The sequence below is a fragment of the Pristiophorus japonicus genome, chromosome 2 (assembly GCF_044704955.1).
Source record: "Pristiophorus japonicus isolate sPriJap1 chromosome 2, sPriJap1.hap1, whole genome shotgun sequence".
In the NCBI taxonomy this organism is placed as follows: domain Eukaryota; kingdom Metazoa; phylum Chordata; class Chondrichthyes; family Pristiophoridae; genus Pristiophorus; species Pristiophorus japonicus.
The window spans coordinates 117,832,835-117,853,384 of record NC_091978.1 but is presented as its reverse complement, the minus strand read 5'-3'; the positions used below and the strand labels follow the sequence as shown (position 1 = coordinate 117,853,384).

At 44.9% G+C, this 20,550-nt stretch overlaps 1 protein-coding gene across 1 annotated transcript in view; it reads left to right on the top strand.

The window, feature by feature from the left end:
* Positions 1–20,550, top strand: part of LOC139240420 (interleukin-6 receptor subunit beta-like) — a 140,670-nt gene that overhangs the window by 75,115 nt on the left and 45,005 nt on the right. Inside the window, exons 5-6 of the mRNA XM_070868934.1 lie at positions 5,906–6,026; positions 8,865–9,028. Coding sequence (XP_070725035.1) covers positions 5,906–6,026; positions 8,865–9,028 — 285 coding nt within the window. The remainder of the gene's footprint in view (positions 1–5,905; positions 6,027–8,864; positions 9,029–20,550) is intronic.

Genomic DNA, 20,550 nt, shown 5'->3' with positions numbered 1-20,550 from the left:
TTATTTATCTAAAAGATCTCAAATAAAGAAATTCCAAGTTCTGAAAACAATCAGTATAGTACTGGTAATCTCTAAAATATGTAAAGCTTCCAAGCTTGGGGATAAGACACAAAGGGTGAAGTGTGTAAAAAATGCGTTTATAGGATTAGCTTTGCTAGTTTTATCATTTTCACCCTGCAATAAGATGCTAAAGCACTTCAGCATAGAGAAAAGAAATGGAAACATGACTCTGACAAATAATCAAGCATTTTTATCTGTAGTGTATAATGTATTGGTTTCTTTCTGTCGTGGTACATATAGGGTTAAAAAACAGATTCATTTACACAAAATGGCTTCTTTTGATACAACAGCCTCAGAATATAGCCATTGGCACCAGAATTCTGATGGGTTCAGAGGCAGAATTTAACATGCAATCCAACACCGGTCTCCCCGACATCTTAGGATGCGCGTTTTTTTTAATTCATTCCTGGGATGTAGGCATTGCTGGTAAGGCCAAAACTTATTGCCTATCCCTAATTGCCCTTGAGAACCGCTGCAGTCCTTGTGGTGAAGGTACTTCCATACTGCTGTTAGGGAGGGAGTTCCAGGATTTTGACCCAGCAACTAAGAAGGAACGGCAATATACTTCCAAGTAAGGTTGGTGTGTGAGTTGGAGGGTGTTATGTAATGATGTGTGTATCGTCCCAGTACCTTAAATGTAATGTAAGCACTATGCCACACCACAGAGGACGCTGTGGTTGGAAACCTGGAAGTACCTAGAACAGGCACTATAAAAGGCTGACCACCACACCTGAGAAGCACTCTGGAGCTGAACAATAAAGGACGAAGGTCACAGCAGTTAGACTTATACCAGACCGTGTGGAGTCAGTGATTTGTGTGCTAGATACACCACAGAGGGGAACTTGCAGGTGATGGTGTTCCCATGCGGCAGTTTATTTTTTATTCTTTCATGGGATGTGTGCGTCACTGGCAACGTAAGTATTTATTGCCCATCCCTAATTGCCCTGGAGAAGAACTTGCAGACGATGGAGTTCCCATGCACCTGCTGCCCTTGTCCTTCTAAGTGGTAGAGGTCGTAGGTTTGGGAGGTGCTACCGAAGAAGTCTTGGCAAGTTGCTGCAGTGCATCTTGTAGATGGGACACACTGCATCCACAATGCACCTGTGGTGGAGGGAGTGAATGTTTAAGGTCCTGGATGGTGTCGAGCTCCTTCAGACTTGTTGGAGCTGCATTCATCCAGGCAAGTGAAGAGTATTCCATCACACTCCAGACTTGTGCCTTGTAGATGGTGGAAAGGCTTTGGGGAGTCAGGAGGTGAGATACTCACCGCAGAATTACCAAGCCTCTGACCTGCTCTTGTAGCCATGGTATTTATGTCGCTGGTCCAGTTAAGTTTCTGGTCAATGGCGACCCCCAGGATGTTGATGTTGGAGGATTAGGCTATGGTAATACCGTTGAATGTCATGAGGCGGAGGTTAGATGCTCTCTTCTTGTAGATAGTCATTGCCTGAGACTTGTGTGGTGCAAACATTACTTGCCACTTATCAGTCCAAGCCTGAATGTCATCCAGGTCTTGCTGTATTTGGGCATGGACTGCTTCATTATCTGACGAGTTGCGAATGGAACTGAACACTGTGCAATCATCAGCGAACATCTCCACTTCTGACCTTATTATGGAGGGAAGGTCATTGATGAAGCAGCTGAAGATGGTTGGGCCTAGGACACTGCCCTGAGGAACTTGTGCAGTGATGTCCTGGGGGTGAGATGATTGGCCTCCAAAAACCACAACCATCTTCCTTTGTGCTAGATATGACTCCAGCCAGTCTGGGGCATTCTCTGGCTACCCCAGAAATTGGACTTATTGAGGTAGAAATTCGTTATTGCTGATTTTCAGACACATGAATGATGGAGTGCACAGAACACATGCCCAAACCGGAGCTCCAAGGTTCACCCGAAACTGGACTTTGGGTCTGACTGTAATAATTGGGGTGACCTGCCATTGCCAGCCTATAAACGGTTGCAAAGAGAACCAATTCCTAGCCCAATGTGCCCTGATTAGACCCAGCGGAACTCATGCTAGCTGAGAGCTGGTGAGTTCTGTTACAGGATCAGTAAAAAGTCCCAGAACTGCACTAGAAAAAAGTAATCAATCCTGGGGAGATAAAATTTATTACCATCTCCAATCTGCCAAGTTAATCCTTGTGAGCTAAGAAGACATAAAGAATGTCGCATTTTCGTCCCTTCAAGGCTCTGTTCCTTCCCCAAGGGAACGGCATGGAATTGTTCTGATTTACTGGACTGCAGTTGGAGCGGGTGCCTCCATTTGCCTATAGAGCCACAGACCATCTGTCCGAAGCATGGTATTGCACCTGTCCCTGTGACTTGGGTCTGGGGCTATTGCTCTGTCTGTAGGCAAACGGGAATCCCACTCAGCTAAACATCCACCAGGGCCGTAATGACTGGCTAGGTATCCAAGGGAGAGTGGTGCATCATTCTATTCAATTCAAATACAACCACCTTGTGGGTTTTATTTGTGTAGATCTGCAAAGCTCATTGCTTTAGTTCACTTACCTATTTATTGGTTAATAAATCTGTTTTGCAGTTTATACTTTAAATCATAATCTTGTGAAGTGTATATTCTACCATCTTCTGAAGTTCAGGAGGATCACATGTGATATAAGCAGTAGTTGAAATAGACTAATAAGGGTTTTCTGTTCAATCTCTGGGCTCAATCCCTATAGCCCAGTGTGTGCCGATTGTCTAGATATTAGACACATCATGGGCCATTGGTATTGAACACTTTATACAGTTATGGTCTGAGATGCTTCATCTGGAGTGAAAGCGCTAGCATGTGGCGAGTCGAGATTGATTTTGGAAGGGGAGTTGGAAAAAGAAAATACTTTGACTTGGTAGGAGGTTGCATCTTTTTTAAGGTTAATGCTGAAATGTCAGTTCCTTCTGTAACGTATGCACCTGTGTGTATGCTCACAGGTTTGTAGAGCTGTTGAGAGGAGTCCGTGTTCCATGTTTTTATGGAATGTGCGAGGCTGTTCCATTATTTAAAGGGGCTGCTCCTCAATTTCTGGCTGCACTTCAGTCCCACACTCCTGATCTTTGGGCGCCCTGTGCGGAGGGGAGCGGGTAGGTCCGAGGGCCTCCTTGTAGGACTGCTCCTGGGCACGGCCAAGGGTGCCATCAGCCGGTCCAGGCAGCGGGCGGTCGAGGGGGTCATTCAGCCTGACTGCCTGCCTCTCTTCCGCGCCTACAGCCGGGCCAGGGTGTCCTTAGAGATGGAGCACGCAGTGTCCACCGGTACGCTCGCGGCCTTCCGCGAGAGGTGGGTGCCGGAGGGACTGGAGTGCATCATCACCCCCGGCAACCAAATTTTAATTTGATTTTATGTTTTAAAGGTTAATTTGGTTTAATTGCCGGGGTTTTTAGTGTCCCCCTCCCCTTTTATAAGGGGCACTTGTAAAATATATAATTTTAATGCCCCCAAAAAAAATCACAAAAAAAACCACAAAAAAAAACAAAAAAAACAAAAAATATAAAAAAAGAGGGCAGTTAAAAGTGTCTGGAGTGTCACCCAGATCAGGGGGGAGCACTTGATCTAATGTTTATTTTGTTCCCCCCCAAAAGAGTTGTAGAGCTGTTGAGAGAAGTCCGTGTTCCATGTTTTTATGGAATGTGTGAGGTTGCAGCCCCTGTTCCATTATTTGAAGGGGCTGCTCCTCAAATTCTGGTTGCACTTCAGTCCCACACTCCTGATCTTTGGGCACCCTGTGCGGAGGGGAGCAGGTAGGTCCGAGGCCCTCCTCGTAGGACTGCTCTTGGGCACGGCCAAGGGTGCCATCAGCCGGTCCAGGCAGCGGGCGGTCGAGGGAGTCATTCAGCCTGACTGCCTGCCTCTCTTCCGCGCTTACATCCGGTCCAGGGTGTCCTTAGAGATGGAGCACGCGGTGTGCACCGGTACACTCGCGGCCTTCCGCGAGAGGTGGGCGCCGGAGGGACTGGAGTGCATCATCACCCCCAGCAACCAAATTTTAATTTGATTTTATATGTTTTAAATGTTAATTTGGTTTATTGCCGGGTTTTAGTGCCCCCTCCCCTTTTAGCCAGTGGGCAGTTGTATAATTTGTGGTTTACGTGCCCAAAAAACCCCCCCAAAAAAACAAAAAAGGGCACTTGAAAAGTGTTTGGAGTGTTCCCCTCCCTCCCCCCTTTATTCAGGGGGCACTTGATTTAAGGTATATTTATTGTTCTCTCAAAAAAGTTGTACAGCTGTTGAGAGGTGTCCGTGTTTCATGTTTTTATGGAATGTGCGAGGTTGCAGCCCCTGTTCCATTATTTAAAGGAGCTGCTCCTCAAATTCTGGTTGCACTTCAGTTCCACACTCCTGATCTTTGGGCACCCTGTGTGGAGGGGAGCGGGTAGGTCCGAGGGCCTCCTCGTAGGACTGCTCCTGGGCACGGCCAAAGGGGCTATCAGCTGGTCCAGGCAGAGGGCGGTCGAGGGGGTCGTTCAGCCTGACTGCCTGCCTCTCTTCCACGGTTACATCCGGGCCAGGGTGTCTCTAGAGATGGAGCACGTGGTGTCCACCGGTCGCTCGCGGCCTTCCGCGAGAGGAGGGCACCGGAGGGACTGGAGTGCATCATCACCCCCAGCAACCAAATTTTAATTTGATTTTATATGTTTTAAAGTTTAATTTTTTTTATTGTGCCAGGTTTGAGTGCCCCCCACTTTTAGCCAGGGGGCTCTTGTATAATTTGTGCTTTTAGTGCCCTAACAAACCCCGAAAAAACAAAAAAAGTGCACTTGAAAAGTGTTTCGATCGTTCCCCCCCACCCCCCTCCTTTAATCAGGGGGCACTTGAATTAATTGTTTAATTTGTTTCACAACAAAATAGTTGTAGAGCTGTTGAGTTGGGAATGGCTTAGCCAGTCATGTGATGTTCACAAGACTAAATAAAACCCCAGCCAGTTGGGTTCAGGGAATCCAAGATGAGGCAAGTGGTTGTGAGCCTGGTGGATGAACTGGTAATATGTAGTGTGATTGTTAAACATTCACGAAAAACCAACTAGTTCTTAATAACAATGTGTTGCTATGAATTCTTAAGCAAAAAACCCATGAAGCAAATACATTACACCTTCCTGTTTTAATTGCAAGTAAATCACTTTTGCTTTGGGAAAGTAAATACGCTCAGTGGCTGTAATTTGCACCAAGACCTGCTAGAAGGGTTGCCTCAAAAAGGATGAGAGGGTAAGTCTCAAAAGCACCAGGATTAAAAGGCGATTAAAAAGATGACTTCTCCAGTATTATCTCACATAATAGGAACAAGAAGTCCCATACTCCCTTCCCATGTTCCAGTGTCAGACCTGAAAATACAGTGTGGAAAAAGGGATAGACGGAGACAAGCCAGTCAGCCTAACCTCGATGGTGGGAAAATTATTGGAAAAAATTCTGAGGGACAGGAATAATCTTCATTTAGGAAGACACAGATTAATCAAGGACAATCAGCGTGGATTTGTTAGAGGAAGATCGTGTCTGACTAACTTGATTGTATTTTTTGAGGATGGTGGTGGTCTGGAACTCACTGCCTACAAGGCTACGGACCAAGATCTGTAAAGTGTGATTAGGCTGGATAGCTCTTTGTCGGCAGGCGCGGACACAATGGGCCAGAATGGCCTCGTTCCGTGCTGTAAATTTCTATGATTCTATGATATTTCTTTTTCTGGCCCTGGGGATCAGCCTTGTTGCTTTCCTCTGAATTGGATCCTGCTAACCTCAATGCCTGAATTGCTAATGTGTGCAGTTTTTTTGCAATGCACCTGCCAGAAGCGCAAATTCATAAAATGTACCCTATAAAGTGTAATATCTCTGTTCAACATAATTATTTTTCTTTCAGTGCCCCCTGATAAGCCAAAAAATATATCCTGCATTTCGTACTGGGAAAAAAACTTTACTTGTTTCTGGGATCAAGGGCAGGAAACCTATATAGAGACCAATTTTACACTAACTAGAATATTGTGAGTATGAAAAGTTTGATGTTTTATTTGATAGCAGAATTTCAATCACTTTCTTTATGCAAAAAAGTCATTTTGTTTGGTATTTAAGTACTACTAGCTTAGATTGTTTGAAAGTAAATCTAATGACCCCAAATGTGCTTGCCAATTCCAGCACGTTATTAGTACTGCAATGATGTCTCTATTCTGTGAGGCCTACTGATCGGGGGCGAAATTGTTTTTGCTGCAGCATTATTTCCAATTAAATCGGAACATGCTGATGTTGCTTGATGCTCACTTTAATATATGCCAATGAGAGGATCATCATAGGCGGGTACAAATGCCATGATTTACTCTCCCAATGCTGCACGAAGAATAATTCATGATGAAATAAATGAAGAGTTTCTATTGCCAGCAACAGCTGATGCTCGTGGAAGAGCTTCTAGTTTGTAGCCTGGAGCCTGGAACAGCTTTAAACAGTCATTGCTGGAGTTCCGTGGAGATTTGTAGCAGCTTTTCTTTTGCAGTGCACCTGTACAGAGCTGGCCTCGCCTCTGACAGCTTGAGGGCCTGTGAGACCATCGGGTCATTTTCACTCCCAACTAAAGTAAAAGGTTCTGAGTAAACATAATGGGATTCACAATGGGCACTCTGTTGTTCACTATTTTAAGGCAGGAGGAGCAGCAATACAGGATGGAGGAAAGGAGGATGAGGCAGGCTGGAGCACAGTGATTGTGGCAGAAGATAATTTTTTTTATTTGTTCGTGGGATGTGGGCATCGCTGGCAAGGCCAGCATTTATTGCCCATCCCTAATTGCCCTGGAGAAGGTGGTGGTGAGCCACCTTCTTGAACTGCTGCAGTCTGGATCAGTGGGACAGGATCTTGATCTAGGGACTCTTATGTGACCTGTGGCTACCATGTAGCACAGGGCTGACAAGTGCAGACTGAATAATAGTTAGCTATGACCTGAAACTTGACTTAAAGGCAGGGGAAATAGAATAAAATCAATGGTGACAAAGGGAGATACTTAAACAAAGGAGCTTTACATAATGGAGAAAAGGAGGGTGAGGCAGCATCTGAGGAGGATTCATCCCACAAGATAGTATTCCTCCCCTCAAAGAGTTTACAGGTCACACAGATCCTCTGAAGATCTCAGTGATATGCTCTTTATGAGAAGAATGCAGTTCACAAAAGAGACTACAGGAGAAAAGCAAAATATTGCACAACAATAGCAAAATAGCTGGCAATCTGAAATAAAAAGAGAAAAAGAGAAAATGCTGTAGGTGAGCTGTGCCAATAAAGCCCTGCAGCCAAGATCATCTATGAGGCTCTATCCGTAGCTGGAAAAGTTACCACTGCATTCAATGATTATGCCATTTGCTGCTTCAAGCAGTCACAGAGTGATCTGTGTAAATTCACCCAAGGTGAATGCCAGGAATGCATTTGTCAGGTTTCTGACAACATTTTTAGGCGACTGATTCATCAAATATTTGATATGACACAGCAACACAACAACATTTTATCAAGGTTCAGGGTGTAGTAGATGGCACGCAAATAATATTGAGCTCCTACAATAAACTCTGAACGTTTTAAATAGAAAGGAGTTGTGTTCAAATGTGTGATCAGCACCTAAGAATTCTCCATGTCAATGTCAAAAGTGCAGAAAGTTGTCATGATTCCTTCATCTTCAGGAATTCTAGCCTCTCTTATCTGTTCACAGAAAAGATTCAAATGACAAAATGTCTGTGGGTGATAAAGTGTATCCCTTGCTAACATAGATAATGTGAGTTGCAAGAATATAAATTGAGGAATGCTGCATAAGACACATGCCTCTACTAGAGTTGTCACAGAGAGAATTATAGGCATCGTAAAGGGATGCATTTTCTGTTTGGATAGATCAGGAGGGCTGTGCAATATATTTTACACATCATGGTAGTTTGCAGTGCACTGCACAACTTTCCTGTTGAAAAAGACAACTTTGAAGACAGTAGAGCATAACATGAAGATTGTCACTTAGAGGATTTCTCAGTGCTGGCAGCAAAGCATTCTCCTTTGTTTAAGTGTTTCCCATTGTCACCTCTGTCTTTTTTCCACACCTTCAGGTCAAGCCCAGTTTCTTCAGCATAGTACACAGCTTAGAACCTCACAGCATATCAGACCTCCTTGCCCCAACCAAACCTTCTGAGCCACAACCATCTATTTCCCTGTCATGGAGCAAAAGTGTCCTCCTTCCCCAATCATACAATTGTTCCATCTCACCTTGAATAAAAAGATAAACTTCACAGTCTGCAACCACCTGCTATTCCAAGACTGACTGCAGGGGCGCCTGAACTTCTGCTTGGGGTGCTGCTACCATCTCATCTATGGCACAGCAGTACAAACACTTTCACAGGGGACACCTTTAAATAGAGATGAAGACCACCAGAAAGCCAGTTATAGCTGTTGGCAGATATAAATAGATTTCGAACCAACCATTCTTTCTCAGAAGCTTTCAAAAGAAAAAAAAGTCACTTTGAGAAGCCTGATTTACTCCTGAGACTTTTATTGTCTCTGCACCATTAAGATTGCTGTTTAAGGCCCAGAGAGCACCTAAGTGTGTACCCCTCCATGCGCCCGCTGTGTGCCTGCTTCATGGTAATAAGGCCTAAAAGAAAGGTTGGCCACTGAAGATGTCAGTGTAGTGGAGCGCACTTCTGGTGTGATCTGCAATAATCGCACCTAGTCAGCACTGGGGAGAGGAAGATCGGTCTCATGAAGTCTTGTCACTTATGTGTATATTATAACCAGTAAAAGAAAAAAGAAATGCTTTCTTTTGATGCTATTTTAGTTTTATGTAATTTTTTATTTGTTTTGTTTTTCAGCAAAAAAGTGAGAAATGACACCTGTGTTAACTTGAAGAAGAACACGTGTACCTTTATTTACCCAAATCTGTACATGGCTGGAAAGCTCACAATTATTGTAATGGCGCAGAATGCTCTCGGCAAAGTTAGGTCTGATCCTTTACACCTGGATGTCTGGCACACTTGTAATTATCAATATTTCAAACAATCTCAATTGTATGACAATTTTGACAGCCTGTCAAGGGGTCACATAATATGGAGAAAAAATAGAAAATAGTTTATAAGTTATTTTTGCATTGCACGCTTACTTTCCAAATGACAATACAAAAGATATTCATACGAAGTTGAACTATTCAATAAGCAATAAATATTTAACAAAGGCCTGTCTAAGTCCTACCTACCCCATGATAGATAATCAGAGATGAGAAAGTTTTTAGCTTTGAGTTCACAGACAGTGCCAAAATAGGAGATAGAGCAAAGAATGCACAGCAATCCAGGCATATTCCAAACTATTTGTCTCCTTTTGGTAACTGGTTGATAGGTGGCAGATCTAGTTCCATGTGGATAAGCGTAATAAAATTGGGAGCAAAGAACCAAAACATGTCAGGATAATTCCACAACCTGCACCCATGGGGAGATCTGTTCTGTTCTGTGCTCACTGTGACCACAGCTCCCTGCCATTACCCATATAGTATGTTAAATTGAACAGTCATGCAGCTTGCTGATAAAGAAAGAGGTCTAGGGATAAATCCATAAAATAATCAACTCAGCGCTTCACTGCAACAAAGGTAAATAAAGTATTGAGTTGCATTTAATAAGGATATAATACAAGTCGAATGAGATTATGGTGTAATTTTAACCCCCCAAAACGGGTGGGTTGGGTTGGGTAGGAAGTTAAAATGTAAAAAAAATCTCAAACCCGAACCCAAACCGCCTCGATCCAGACCACTCCGGTTTTAATAGAGACGGACAAGGACGAGCGAGCAACCTGCTCCCAGGATGCAGATGGCTCATTTAAATATTTTGATGAGGCTGTGTGTCTCAGATTCTATTTCTCTCCCAACTTTAACACTGGCCAACTGCGTTCCCTTGGCCTTGAGAAACCCAGCAGCTAAACGATGAGGACTGCTGCATGGAAGAGGTAAGTGCTTAGCAAGCACTGCTTGCGCCCAAGCCAACCTGTTTCCCACTTCACACGATCGGACATCTGTTAGAAATATGCCAGTTTAAGGCTATCTCTATTCACTTTAATTATCAGGATCGACTGTAAACCAATCTGATGGATATATTGTGTTTAAACAAAGTTTAAGATGGAATATAGCAAAAACATACAAACATAACAGATAGTTAATAGCTATCCCGATTGAACAAACAGCTGGCTTACGTAAGCAGTTCTCTTTTTTTGCAGTCTCTTTCTCTCGGTAAAGCATGGGATCACTCTTGAAAAGTGTTCGACCAGCTAAACATCTGTTCTCTTTTTAGGGGTGGGCCTGACTCTGGATATTGACAAGACCTTTTGATCTATAGATGTTTTCCTAAAAACTTAACATCCAATAAGACTTCTAGGTCTTTGTCTTGATTCTTATTTCAAGAACCCACCTTAAAGATGTCTTATGATTCTGGCCATATGTCACTATCTGTTTACACTAACCCAGGGTTTCTTCCTGTGGAAATCTCTCTTATTTCTCTCGTCCCTATCCTCTCTTTGATCCCATGAGGCCAAAGCAGAAAACTGCTTGTTATCTCTTTTACAACGTAGCAACATGTTTATGTTAACTCTTACAATTTCCATCGATTCTAAGCCTTTTCTATACAAATTATCTTCAAGATAGATAAATAAACTGAAGCTTTAACTTGAAAATCACAGTTAATGGTTGTCATAGTGCAAAATACTGTAACATCTCAACAGGGTACCAAGACATTAGCATTTCTGAGCATCTTCAATAGACAATTCATCTCCAGTTCAAAATATCGAGCTAAACATAGCATTCGTAACAGTTTTATACATTTTTATGCATCCCTGATTTCTAACATATTCCCCTCCTTGAGAGAGAGAAAACTCTTTCGATCTCTCATTTCCAGTTTTGCATACATCAAGCCATCTCTAAATTTCGATAAGGGAGACTCCAGAAATGAAGATTTCCCTCCTTACAGTCCATTCCTTTGAATGGGAGGAGCAACCTCTGACCCCTTTCTCAAATTCAATTCACTGTTCCAGTGTTCTAATTCTGCCCCGCCTGGGGTATTCTCTGTTTCTTATATGTTTCCTGATCCTATCCCACCTTGGGTCTCCTCTACATTGCTTCGGATCTTCTCTTTCAATGTGTTCAGTTAAATAAATATCAAATACTCTACCATTACAAGTTAGAAAACTACCAGAGCGTGTGAAATAATTTGAACCTAAGAATGTACTGATATATTAAGCCCAATATCCCACCATTATGAATGTTGTACCAATTGTGCCACATAATTGTGCAGCTTATACTTAAATATCTCATTTACTGTCAATTTCACTTGAGCTTTGAAACAGGTTCTGTTAGATCCATAAAACATGTTATAGGAGGCACTACCAAAGCCCTCATACTGAATTCGTACTGGCTTTTCCCTCTGATACCTACAAAACATAATCACAGTTAAAGTTATAATTTGGTTTTACAATCACTAGCACGTCGACTAAGTATATACATCTCCAGCAAAAATTAATGCAAACAACGAAAACAGACATTGTAAAGAAAGCTGAAGTTCAACATCTAATCAACAAGTCATGGACTTAAAAGATTTTCCAGATCTCTTTCTTTACTTGTATCCATTCATTGTGGATAATTCTTTCTAAATTTATTTCTTCCTAGCCTTCAATTGTCCCAATCTAAATTCGATATCATTTTTTACTTAAATTTTAATTGTTTTTCTTTTACTTAAACACACCTTCAGAGGGATTTCATTAGATAGTTTCTCGATGGAGCATTTATCAATGCTTTAAAAATTGTCTCACTTCCCTGAGCCACGTTAACCATTTCATGTCTTCTGTTGTCAAGTAACTCAGCATGTCTGAGACCCATTCCTCAGTGCAAATTCACCATGCATTTCCGCATGCTTGTTGCTTCATTCGTAACAAATCACATCTGCACTCTTACACTGGCATCTCTATGCCATCCTATACAATACAAGCCATCTCAGGCGTTCAGGTAATATTATCAAAAGATTGTCTAGAGATCTTTGCTCATCTTCCATTGTTTCAGGTAGTGGTCAGGTTATCAATGCAACTTTCTTAAAACGTTCATTGGCAAGGACACAAATGTCTCCAAGAGAAAAATATCGATTCACTATTCTTAACTACACTTTCCTGACTTGCACTAGAAAGTTAGAAAAATTCCCATTTAGTTGTGTAATTTTCCTGTTTTTATCTTGCATCTAAATATACATCCTATTAATTACTATTCATATTCATGAGCTCTGGAGTAACCTTACTATCCAATGCAATATTAAAGATTAACATGTTTTTAAAAATTCTTTATAACCAACTATATTGTACCTGAGTCCATTTTATCATTTCAAACTTATCACAAATCCAAACAACAATATTGTCGCACTGACAGATTTTGTCCATGTTCAATTTTATTTTCCCACAAATTTTTTCTCTTGATACACAGCATTTAGTAGGGTCACTTAGATTGTTTTCAACCAGTTTCTTTTAATAAACAATTATCCCTTTAAACTTCAGTGAGATTTTCCCTTCTCGAGTGCTTGAAACAGCAACTCATATCAATTTATCTTTATCAATTCATCTTATTAATTCTAATTTCAGAAACAAGTTTTTGTCAAGCTTGGTAGTTCACATGGGGCTAGAACCTCCACTTTTTTTTACATGCTTAACGCCTATTTAACGCCCATTTAACCGCTGAAATGACGTGTAACATCCAGATATAACCCATTTTGGCACAAAATGGAAACCGGTGGGCTTTTTTAGGAGACTTATCGCCAAGCGTTATTTTCCCCATGTGTTAACGCCGAGAAAAAATATTAGCACCCGCCCACTTTTTTTGGGTGGAATCAACAGAATGGGCGATTTCAACACCCATATTATCGCCCAACGTTACTTTCCTCAGGGACTTAATGCCGAGATTCAATAATAATGCCCAGCGACTGTTTTTTGTTGTAAAGAGCATATTTACCCAAACTAGCAGCCATGGAGATCACCCACCGTCAATTTCACCACCTCACACATATATCGCCCAGAATATCGTCCGCTCAAAAAAACACCCACAAAAAGTGGAACTAACCGGTACGAACGCCAGCGGTGTGGCTGCCATTTGTTAAATCCCACTCTTATGTGAGGAGCTGATATCGGAAAGATTTGCCTGAAAGGGCGCTAATGTGAGTGACAATGCTGACACACTGCTGTATGTGTGCAGCTCAGACATCAATGGTGTCCATCACCTTGGTGCCAGTTAAAGTTTACGTTGATTGATGTTAAGTTGTATTTAACACTTTCACGATAAGGAATAACGGTCCAGCCATCTGAGACAATGCACAACAAGATTATGTTCAATAACAAAAGTTTAATAGTAACATTGGTCTGAAATCATAAGTCTCACAGCCAATAACACCCAACCCCCGCCCACACTCCACTTTTCCCACCATTGACATAAATCACATGTTCAACATGTCCAGCAACATAGAATACAAAGGCAAAGCAGGAGCGTGGTCCTCAGCCCCCATACATTGCAACAAATTGCATACACCCAGATGGAGATATAATACAGCCATCACCTGTGCACATGCACCTCACTTTCCTTCCCCACTCTCTTTCTTAACACCTCGCTTCACAGTGCCTGGCCAAGGATCTCCTCAGGTGGTGCCTCATTGGGGGGGATGAAGGCAGATGCATTGGTTGGACGGGTAAGGGAGCAGGAGGTGCCGAGGGGGCAACATTCTCTGATGCAGAAGCAGGATCTTGGTCCTTGCTCTCATCTGTTGTTCGCAGTGGTGGTGCGGAACCTAGGGGTGGAGTGACGCGCTCGGGGACCACTGGGAGGCCTGTGGCAGCAGTGTTCCTGGCTATTGCATCCAGGGCCTTCGCCATCCGTGGAATGTACTCGGTCATGGTGGCCAGCTGTCAGGATATGCCCCCCAATGCTTCGATGAGCTGGTTACCAATGTCTACAGTCCTCCTGGACAACTGTACCATCTCCAGGCTGTCATGTCGCGCTCGTGGAACAGACCTGCCACGTCCACGAGACCTCCGCGGGGTCGGCGCCATCCTGAGAACAAATGGGGAGCCCTGTGGCGAGGTGCTTGGGGCCGGTACATCCAGAGTGGAGGCGGGAATGACCAGAGGACCACTAGATGGCCTTGAAGTGGAATGGCTTCTGGAGCGTGGCAATGCAGGTTCTTCGAAGTCCACGCTCTCATCCATCGAGAACAGACCAGCAGATTGACAGGCGACAATCGGACCTTCACAGCATCAGATGTAGTAGGATCATCCACCAACACCTTCTGGCCTCTGTGGTCTTGCCTGGGGCCACGCTGCTGGCTGAGCTGCAAGACACAAATGAGGTTATTAGAGGAGAAGGGGGTGCTAGGGTGACAAGGTAAGTCCAGCGCTACACACATCATATGCACGACAAAAGCACCACCGCTCTCAAAATCATCGCAGTCATCACATTTCATGACCATTAACACATTCTGGATTGCAAAGATTTTCATTAGGCCAGCATTATTTCTATGACACGTTTAGAAATCATCTATCACATATGATTGGTCGGATATGAGTTGATGTGGCATCTATTGACTTTAAAGTGGTGTAAGCTTTACTCACGTGGCATCACTTCAGGGTCTGCAGATGCGTCCATGGCTGTCCGGGGGTGCTTCCCTACGAGTGCTAGCATTCGTTCCTCCATGTCAGTGATGTCGCTGGGGACTGGTGTCCCCCCCACCCGTTCGCCTCTGCATGTAATACTTACTCTTGCAGATCCCACAAGGTCGTTCCATTGTTTGCGGCATTGTTTGCCCTCACGCACCTCGTTGGTCGCCGCGAGACCACCTCTGCTGTCTCGGTCCATATCCTCTGGTAGGCCTTTGGGGTGGGCTTCCCACGCCCTCCCTGTGTCAAATCACCCCAGCATGATTCGACCTCCTGCAGGAGGGAGGCATTTTCCCCATCCGAGAACCTCCTGGCTCTTTTGCGGCCTCCAATGTGCTCCTCTCCCACCTCACTGCTCTCTCCAGTGTCAGTCTCCACAGTGTGCTGTGATGCCTCCTCCTCTCCCTCCATTATAGGGCAAATTCGGTCAAATATGTGGCTGTTAACAGCTACTTTTTGTTTGCCTACTTGCTGTGAAGCTCTAAAGTCTCCCTCCTTCCTCCCAAAGCAGCCACACCACACCCAGCCACGCCTTCAGTCCCTCTGAACATCCTCTCTGTCTCTTCTGCACATGTCATGGTGACCCTTGACCTCCTGAATTGCGGGAATCGAGGGTTGCCATGCCGTTGCTAAGGACGGCCACACTTTATGGCAGAAGGTCAAAAAAATTTTAAACTACCCATTTGATATCGCTCACGGTAACACCCATTTTCAAAAATGTAAACTAGGTGTTTTGAGAACGGGCGAGAAGCCAGCGACCTGATGACCCTTTTTTACCACTCATGCCGGAAATAACAGCCATTTTTTGTCGATGAACTCAAAACTCTAGCCCATGGTGTCTTAAACATGAGAAGCAAATGTGATTGCAATTCATTTACAAGGTAACTTCCATATTTTATCTCGACTTCCGACCTCGAGCACATTTTGTCTCTCATCAGATAAAACAGCATTTTAGATTGTTTCTTTTTAAAAGGTTTCCAAACCCAAGATTTTCCAGTACAACCAAAATAATTAACAAGGAAAAATCACCTCAAATGTCTCAAAATTCCAATTCAAATAGTACTAATTTAAAAAAAAATAACCAGAATTTCACTGTTTACAATGTTTTTCAATTTATAATTTCAAGAAACCTTTCAGTGGCCAAATTAAGAAAGAAGTGCTTTGTTACAATTTAAATTGATTTAAAGCAAAACCACACATGTGAATGAACAAACTCAACAGCACACAAATGGTTAATCAGCTCTTTCCTCCCAGCACACAAAAGTGGGTGCAGCTGAAACAAGCATAACAAACAACTTTTTTTAAAGACAGATTTTCACACAAACTGAAATTCCAGCATTTCTTTTAAGGTTAACAGACACTCAGAAAATCTTTTGCCTTATCTTTCTTGGCCCAAAAGCTACAACATCGTGTCGGTTTCATTTTCTTTTTTTAAATTCCCTGTCTTTTTCCTCTTTTTGCTGAGTTCTCAGATAGGTTTATATTCAGCTTAGATCTATGTTTCTGTTTATCTCCCAATCTCCTGCTCTTTATCTTGTTTGTTTCTCAGGTCTGCATGCTTCAGACAGAAGTGGGTGTGTAAGCCAGTTGTTATCCGGCTTCCTTAAGTTTAGTCCGTTTCGCATTCACTTGGGATACTATCGCATCCAAGCGCTTGGAGTAACTACATCCGTCCTCTTGGATGACTCCGATAACCTCCGAGAGAACGGATTTTATCTCTACAATGAGCACCCGCCATATTGTTTTTGATTTCAGTGACGAAACACACCCCCTTACGAGGTTTCCTACCCAGTTGTCTTGCCTGGCGCCTTGTAATGATGATATAGACCAAGTCCATTTCCAACTTCTTTCTCCACAATAACTCTTTTTGAAATCCTGCTACGGAAGCCAATTTGATAGAAATATGCCAGTTTAAGGCTATCTCTATTCACTTTAATAATCAGGATCGACTGTAAGCCAATCTGGTGGATATATTGTGTTTAATCAGAGTTTAAGATGGAATATAACACATTAGTTGTAGTGTCTCTGCACCTTGTTACCATCTCACACGAGGCATGTATATATCAGACACAGGCACTCTGTGACCTTCACTTTATTTCCAGGACCAAGGAGTCTGACCCTGGGTCGGACCTCCCCTTTTATACCTGGAAACCCAGATGAGGAGTGTCTCCCGCAAGCTCACTCCCTGTGGTCAGGGTGTGCATTTCAAGGGTACAGGTATAGTGTGCATGAGTTACAGTTACATAACTATTGTCATTGCAAGATGGTGAAATACATGACATCACCTCCCCCCTTAAGTCTTTTAGTTTCAGAGGTTAAGTCTATCGGGTGGTCGACGCTCTCTCGTGGAGTGCCGCAGTTGTGGCTCTGGTGCTGAGCCTCAGCACGCATCTCTGTCACTTGAGGTGATTCCGCCCTGTCCGGGCTGGCCGCCGGGACTGTGCATGCTGAGGGCTGTCTTTGTTGCTTGTATGCTGGCAGTGGTGTGGGTGCTATCTCATCATGCTCTTCTTCCGGTTCCTCCGTGTCTATGCTGAACCTTGTCTTTACTTGGTCCAAGTATTTGTGGCATATCTGCCCATTGTTTAGTCTGACCACCATGACCCTGTTTCCTTCTTTGCCGATTACAGTGCCCTCCAGCCATTTGGGTCCCAAAGCATGGTTAAGAACAAATACCGGGTCATCTATTTCTATACACCTCCCCCTTGAGCCTCAATCATGGAGCTCGGTTTGGCGCTTGCCCTTAGCAATGTCTGGCAGGGCTGGGTGAATGAGGGACAGCCGCATCTTGAGCGTGCGTTTCATGAGGAGTTCCGCTGGCGGGATTCCCGTGAGCGAGTGCAGCCGGGACCTGTAGACCAGCAGGAGGCGCAATAGGCGGTACTGAAGGGAGGGTCCTTGGATGCGTAGCGTGCCCTGCTTTATGACTTGGACCGCCCGTTCCACCAGGCCATTGGAAGCCGACTTGAACGGCGCTGTCCAGACGTGCTTGATCCCATTGCCCAACATAAACTCCTGGAATTCATGGTTGGTAAAACACGGGCCATTGTCGCTGACCAGGATGTCCGGCAAGCCATCGGTCACGAAAACCGTACGCAGACTCTCCACAGTGATGGATGTCGTGCACGAGTTCAATATGATACACTCGATCCACTTTGAGTATGCATCGACAACGACCAGGAATATTTTCCCCATGAACGGGCCCGAATAGGCTACGTGAATGCATACCATGGCCTGGTGGGCCAGGGCCACGTGCTGAGTGGAGCCTCCCTGGGGTATTGCCCAGCTGGGCACACGTCATGCACCTGCGAACCCAGTGTTCCAGGTCTGAGTCAATCCCCGGCCACCATACATGTGACCGGGCAATGGCCTTCATTAACACGATGCCAGTGTGCTCGCTGTGGAGTTCCCTGATGAACGCTTCCCCTCCTTTCTGGGGCATGACTACCCAGCTGCCCCATGACAGGCAGTCGGCTTGGACGGAGAGTTCATCCATCCGTCTCTGACATGGCCTGACTTCCTCGGGGCACGTCCTGTGTGCGGGCACCCAATTCCCAGTCAGGACACATTTCTTTATCATGGATAGGAGGGGGTCCCTGTTAGTCCAGAGTTTGATCTGTCGGGCTGTGATGGGGGAGCCCGCAGTGTCAAAAGCCTCAACGGCCATGACCATCTCGGCGCTCTGCTCTGACGCCCCCTCGGTGGTGGCCAATGGGAGCCTGCTGAGTGCGTCAGCGCAATTTTCGGTGCCTGGCCGGTGCCGTATGGTGTAGTCATACGCAGCCAGCATGAAGGCCCATCGCTGTATGCGAGCTGATGCATTGGCATTGACAGCCTTGCTGTCGGACAACAGGGATGTTAACGGCTTGTGGTCCATCTCTAGCTCGAACTATCTACCGAAAAGGTACTGGTGCATCTTTTTCACACCGTAAACACACTTGAGTGCTTCCTTCTCGACCATGCCGTATCCACGCTCTGCCTGGGAGAGCGACCAGGATGCGTAAGCCACCGGTTGGAGTAGGCCGTCATCATTACCCTGCTGCAACACACATCCAACCCCGTAGGATGACGCATCGCATGTTAAAACCAGTTTTTTTACAGGGGTCATGCAAAGTCAACATTTGTTGGAACACAGCAGGTTCCTCGCTTATTGAAAGCCCGCTCTTGACAATCCCCCCAAAACCATACACACCCTTTACGGAGGAGCATGTGTAATGGCTCCAACAATGTGCTTAAGTTTGGCAGAAAGTTCCCAAAATAATTCAAAAGTCCCAGGAATGATCGCAACTCCGGCGAATCGCCTCAGTTTTTGATTTAGTGGCCTGGATCCTGTCTGCGGCAACCCTCCTGCCCAGGAACTCGACCTCTGGGGCCAAAAACACGCACTTGGCCTTTTTCAGCCACAAGCCTACCCGATCCAATCGGCGTAGCACCCCCTCCAGGTTGTGGAGGTGTTCCACGGTGTCTCAACCCATTATAAGGATGTCGTCTTGGAATACGATTGTTCCAGGGATGAAATTGAGCAAGCTTTCCATGTTTCGCTGAAAGATAGCCGCTGCCGAACGAATGCCAAACGAGAACCTGTTGTAGATAAATAATCCCTTGTGCATCGTGATGGTGGTCAGAAGCTTGGAATCTTCCGCCAGTTCCTGAGTCATGTAGGCCGAAGTGAGGTCCAGCTTCATGAACAGCTTTCCACCTGCCAGCGTGGCTCTCGGAAGCGGGTATTGGTCTTGCAGCAACACTCGGTTGATGGTGGCTTTATAGTCGCCACAAATCCTGACCGAGCCATCTGCTTTGAGGACGGGAACAATGGGACTTGCCCAGTCGCTGAATTCAACGGCCGAAATAATGCCCTCTCTGGGTTCACTTTCAATTTTCTCACGCATCACGTACGGCACCACTCTGGCTTTGTGGTGCACTGGTCTGGCGTTCGGAGTGATGCGTATCACTACTTTAGTGCCCTTGAACGTTCCGACACCGGGTTGAAAGAGTGACTCGAATTTTTGCAATACCTGCGAGCATGAACTTCGCTGCACGGATGAAATGGCGTACACATCCCCCCCATTTCCATTTAATCTCAGCTAGCCAACTCCTCCCCAAAAGCGCGGGGCCAATTCCTGGAACAATCCAGAGTGGCAGCCGGTTCTGTAATCCATTATGCGTTACCACCAAGTTTGCACTGCCCAGCACTGGGCTTATCTCTTTGGTGTACATCCGTAGCTGCATCTCAATGCGTTCCAGTTTGGGCCTGCTAGCTCTGTGTGGCCATAGTCTCTCAAATTGTTGGGCGCTCATGAGTGACTGGCTAGCTCCTGTATCCAGCTTCATGCCATTCAGTAAGACTTTCATCATCATGGGTGGTGTTTTAGTGTATGAGCTGTGGACGTCAGCCACATGAACTCTCTGAACTTCAGCATCCATGGTTGTTCCCCAGGCCTCATCCTGCATTGCAGACCCCTCGTCTGGTTCCTCTGTCTTGCAGACTAGCCTCGCTAATGCCTTTTTGCACATCCTGGCCAAGTGTCCACGGACATTACAAATCCTACAGGTATAAAGCTGGAACCTGCAGCTTTTGGCAGTGTGTCTACCCCGACACCTCCAGCATGAGCTGAGATTACTGTTAACAAAAGGACTATTCCCAGGCATTCCTCTCTGTTGGCCGGCTTGGCTGTTTCTAAGCACTCTGATGGAGGGTGTTATTGGTCCCATCACGGGATGCATTGTTCCTCGTGATAGCGGGAATTGCCGATCCCCTTTCCATTGTCCCTGTTGCGGGCCCACCCTGGAGCTTGTTGCTGCCTGGGCGGTGTCGAATTGCCCTTGCCTGCCTGCCTGGGCGGT